Source organism: Belonocnema kinseyi, chromosome 8, assembly GCF_010883055.1.
Source record: "Belonocnema kinseyi isolate 2016_QV_RU_SX_M_011 chromosome 8, B_treatae_v1, whole genome shotgun sequence".
Classification (NCBI taxonomy): domain Eukaryota; kingdom Metazoa; phylum Arthropoda; class Insecta; order Hymenoptera; family Cynipidae; genus Belonocnema; species Belonocnema kinseyi.
The window spans coordinates 45,077,711-45,083,401 of record NC_046664.1 but is presented as its reverse complement, the minus strand read 5'-3'; the positions used below and the strand labels follow the sequence as shown (position 1 = coordinate 45,083,401).

The 5,691-nt window shown below is 34.6% G+C and overlaps 1 protein-coding gene across 1 annotated transcript in view; it reads left to right on the top strand.

The window, feature by feature from the left end:
* Window positions 1-5,514, top strand: part of LOC117178471 (glycine-rich cell wall structural protein 1.8-like) — a 60,860-nt gene extending 55,346 nt beyond the window's left edge. Inside the window, exon 7 of the mRNA XM_033369898.1 lies at window positions 5,179-5,514. Within this exon, the coding sequence (XP_033225789.1) occupies window positions 5,179-5,514 (336 nt within the window). The remainder of the gene's footprint in view (window positions 1-5,178) is intronic.
* Window positions 5,515-5,691: the final 177 nt, after the last annotated feature.

Genomic DNA, 5,691 nt, shown 5'->3' with positions numbered 1-5,691 from the left:
TTCAATTGGTTATAAAAACACGTAAACTCAGAAGATGTGGACTGTGACTGCACCATATATCTGGTCGGGAGTGGTGCTGACTGAAAACAGATGATTTGGAGCAATTCGCGCGCCATCTGTTGGTCATTCTAAGGACTTATTGAACTACCCTCGTATATTCTTAAATCTAAGACCGTCTAACGCACACATTGTGTTGGCCTACCTAAAATCCATAAGGAAGTTATCCCATTTAGACCGATTACCTCTGACATTGATACACTATGTTTAAAAATAGCATCGCTTTAACAAAGTGCAATTCAACCTATTTTAGGCCAAACAAATACATAAATAAAAAATACTTAAGACTTTATTGAACAAATTAAAACTATCGCTGTTCCAGATAATTTCACTTTCATTTCTTTGGACGCGGAATGGATGTTCACAAACATTCCTAGGAATAAAACAATATAATTTATAAAAAAAAAACGTTGGACACAAATCCAAGAATACACATGTTTGACAAAAGAAGCCTTTGCAGAAGCGACAACATTTGTTATGGAAAATGCTCTCTACAATTTGAGGATGAAATTTATAAGCAAAAATCGTGGTTCCTATGGGGTACCTTATTTATGCATCTATAGCTAATCTGTCACTGTAATTTTAGAAGAAGGACGTGTAATCTCAAATTGGTACCCCAAACCTACATGGTCAGGTCTTGACCTAACTTTCATTCCCATCATCCGATCTCTGTAAAAATAGACATTATTCAATCTTTGGTAGACAGAGCCATAAAACCAGCTGATCAAAGATTCCACGAAGAAAACTTAGCTTTAGTCAAAAAGACTGCAATACAAAATGGATATCCAGAAAAACATATAGACATTAAAATTTTTTTTGTCATTTATTGACATAAAGTTGACGTTTTTCTTTCTTATCGCCTTGAAATTATATTACTAGTGATGAGGATTTTTTATTCGATCGGTTTCAAGTTATATAAGTGGTGATTTTTCGTTATGAATATTTGTCATTTTATTGTTTTGGTTTTTTCATTAATATTTGTTAATAAATTTTTACGTAATTATTATTATTTACGCAATATTTCACGAAAAATTTGATCTATTAGTTGCATCTCTAAGCCAAAAATGGAGCAAAAATGAAGTTGAAAGGGATCTTGAAATTATTGAAATGATTGACAAGTACAACTAGGAAGCTAGTTCTTCTTGAACACTACAAAATGTTTACAGTGATATCATCTGATGACAGTAGTAAAGAAGATTAGTTTTTGTCTACATATGGCTGAGCTATTCATTTTTTTATAAAATAAATAAATAATGTCGAATAACAAATCCTCATCACTAAATATTACTAGTAATATAATTTATAGGAGATAAGAATGAAAAACCTTAACTTTATGTATATAAATAACCACAATATCCATTTATTTATCAAATTTATTTATATAATATACAAATAATATCGAACGAGAACTCATGACCTTTAAAAATCATCACTTATATTATTTGAGGACGACTAGAAAGAAAAACGATTACATTCTTTCTATAAGTGAGCAAAATATCCATTTTTTTTTCAAATTTGTTTGTTAAATAAACAAATAACATCAATTGAAAAATCTATATCACTAAATATTTTCATAATTTGAAAAGAATAGGATCAATTAAGTTACTCATTAAAATATAAAAAATAATTATTAAAAAATGTCCCCTTTCTGCTCGTTGCTTATTAATATAAAAAATAAAAAATAATTAATCTAATCCATAGACGCTCTTACACATTTATTGCTGATAATTTCTAAAAAAAATGGAAAATCGGTGAAGTATTGTAGGCTATAGGTGATTTTGAATAGTATATTCCCGATTCAGTTTACTATGCGTTCAAACTCTAGTTTGAGATCGCGCTTCAATATTGAGATTGTGAAATTGAGACAGACACAGAGACAAAGAATGTACTGTCATTTAGAAAAAAAAGTGATGATGATGATGATGATGACAATGATGATGATAATGATGATGATATAAATAATAGGCTACTAGAATACTTTTTTTAAACAATCACATGACGCTTATATGTCTTTTTTCAATCGAACTGTCGTGCATTTCAAGGAGTTCATGCATAAAAAAGCAGAAGGAGATCTGGCACCCTGTAGTCTGGTTTCTGCTTTTTTTTAAATCCATTAACTGTCTTCAGTTCACAGGATTTCTATCAAGGTAAAGTATGAATTCATTTTTGTCAAATTGCAGGAAAACTTTAGTATCTCAAGTGGCAATCAGATTATCATTAAGAATTTTATATATAACAACCAAAGTTTATTGTATCACTGAATATTCAAAATACAAAAGGGCCTTTTTTGAAAATAAGAAGTGATAATTAAATTTGTACATTCAATATCGAAAGCGAATTTGAGGTTAGAATTTTGTTGAAAAAGAGCGCATACGAGGTGTGTTCCAAAAATAAGGTGACGTTATGGTTTCCTCAAAAAATATTAATTTATTCCTCAATATTTATGTTGTTCCCTTCAAAGTAATCCCCCTCAAATATAATACACTTGTGCCAACGCTTTTTCCAATCATTGAAGCACTTCTGATAATCATTTTGTGGTATAGCCTTGAGTTCTTTCAGCGATGCAGTTTTTATCTCCTCAATCGTTGAAAATCGATGTCGTTTCATGGGTCTCTTCAGTTTTGGGAAAAGAAAAAAATTATTGGGGGCCAAATTTGATGAATATGGAGGCTGAGGCATGACTGTGGTGCTGTTTTTGGTCAGAAAATCTTTCACAAGCAAGTTATAACCCTTTTGAGAAAATCAGGATCATTATTGACTTCATTCAACATCTCCTGAGCGATGGTCATGCGATGAATCTTTTGATCAAAATTAAGCAGTTTTGGAACAAATTTCGGTGACACATGTCTCATGCCCAAAACGTCCGAAAAGATAGCATGGCATGAGCGAACCGATATGTCTACATCTTCAGCAACTTCTCTGATGGTAATTCGGCGTTTTTTCAACACCATTTCTTCCACTGCTTGAACATTTTCATCTGTTGTTGACGTGCTGGGACGTCCAGGGCGAAGTTCGTCTTCCACATCCTCTCGGCCTTCTTGGAACAGCTTGTACCACTTATACACATTTTTCTTACTCAGAGTAGACTTACCGTATTCAACTGTCAACATTTCAAGAGTTTTAGAGCACTGGATTCCATTTTTCACACAAAATTTAATGCCAACTCTTTGCTCCATTTTTTTTGAAAGAAGAAAATCGCCGAGCACACCAAACCCTTCTAACCTTTACGCCTCTGCCAGAAAAACAACACGAGCTATATAGTCAAAACTGTGAACATATGATCGTGACGAGTGTACCAACACAACAAAACAAAAAATTTAAAACTTGAATGTACGTAGCCCGCGAAAATTGAAAAGTCACCTTACTCTTGAACACACCTCGTATTGTAGATAATTTTCACGAATCTAAGTAAGGTAACGTAAAAAATTAGAAGACCAAAACAGAATTCATCATCTTTTCAACATAATAGTAAATGTACCTAACTGTATTGTTTATTGTAGAGATTCCAAATCTTCTACATACTTTTTTATTATATAACCTGTAACATATACGATATTTCTTCGAATCTGAATAATGCGTGAAATTGTTAAAAAAAAGGGAGTCGGAGAGAAATTCTACCGTTTATTAAGACGTTTGATCTCTATTTGTAAACGGAGGTTAGGAAATAATAAACAAGGCAGCCGATCATCGCGCTTGCGTAGATAAACACGGTATCACTGCATCACACGAATTACGACAGGAAAACGTTGAAGTTTATCCTTTATAAATATTTATACAAATAACAATACATTCTAATAACAAATAAACGCTTGAGCATCAATGCTCGATGATGTATTTATCTCGCGCTACGCGCTCCGTCTTTGGATTTTTCTCACATATATGCACAGAAATTTTAAAGTTTAAGGTAAAAGCATCGACAACTGTAATTTGGTGATTGTGAAGGGAATAATTTTATATACATCCCAACTAAGGGGGGGGAGGGAGCTGTTAATGCATGAGGCAGAAGTTTGTCAATAGTATCCCGTCTTTTCAGCGAATACATAGCTATTCGCTGAAATAACGGGATACCATTGACCAATTTCCCCCTATGACATAAAAAAACCCGTGGGGTGGAGGGTGTATGTAAAATGATCCCATTAGCTTATTCCTATGAAAATATCGTTTTTACCTATTAGCACCATCATTTTTTGCGTCTAAAATTTTTGTCTAAGCAAGTTGTCAGAATCGCTTTAACAACGTAAAATTGACCATTTTTGAACGCTGGAAACATCACTAAGCATTTTTTTTCTAAAAAAATTACAATATGCTTCTTTTATTGAAGCTGACGAAATTTCAGGTTCGACATATTCAAGTTTTTGAGAAACGTGTGCTTATGACTAAATCCAAAAAATCATGTTTTTTTGGCTGTTTGAAAAATTCGAAATTAAGCAAAAATTTTTTATTTTTAATTAATATTTAGTAATAAAAAATGTACATCACACACATTTTTCATCAATTTCAAATGAGGAAATTTTTTGGAATTTTTAAAAATTTGAAATGTCAAATCAAAAAAGGCAACAGAGCATATTAACCGATTTCATAATTAAAAAAAAATTTCGGATGCCCACCCATAAATATTTTTCGAGCAGCTCTAAGGATTCGACTCATTTGATCATTTTCACTTCGCCCAATTGTATACGCTAATGAGTCAATGCTGGGTCTGGTCCACTACCTCCAGATGGAACGCCTAGCCGGGCTCGCTTGATTTTTAAAATTTTGTACATGTTACCCATTCGGAACAATTATATATAGTTTACATATAGTGTCAAGTTTTGTATATAATATTCATTTGCTTTATACAAAAAATGTATAAAACAAATGTATATTTTATATAATACAGGGTTCGATTGAAAAGTAATGAGCCTTATTTTTTTTAAGCAGTTTTATTAAACCTTTTGGCTTATACAACTAATATTCTTCAAAATAAGACCCTTGAGCTTCAATACACCGCTGGTAGCGGTCCTTCCACTGCAGCAAACATTTTTTAAACTCATCCGCCGGAATCGCGTTCAATTCGGCTGTCACAGTTTTGTGGATCGCCTCGATGGAGTCGAAACGCCTCCCCTTCAGCTTTCTTTTCAGGCGCGGGAACAAGAAGAAGTCCGGAGGGGACAGGTCTGGGTTGTAGGGAGGGTGGGGAAGCACAGGAACCCCCATCTTGGCCAATGCAGAGGTGCAGAGGAAGGCGGTGTGCGCCGGCCCATTGTCGTGATGAAGGGTCCAATTTTTGACGAGGTCGGGCCGAACCCGGGCGACGCGGTTTTTCAGCCGAAGGAGCACTTCTTTGTAAAATGCCGCGTTTACAGTGCTTCCTGGAGGTACAAACTCCTTGTGGACGATGCCTCGAGAGTCGAAAAAGATGATCAGCATGGTTTTGACTCCAACGATCGCTGCATTTTCGCCACTGCAAAATCGTAACACACTTTTAAAACAGCTTTCACGCGCAGAGCGATGTTGACTGCACCGCTGTTGCCAGCGAACTGAGACCAGTACTCCCAGATCTGAAACGAGATGCGGTCCAATACTATGACAGGTCTATGTCCGTGTGAATATAGTAGGAGACGCTGTAAATGACTGAGTTGCGCGCGCAACCCA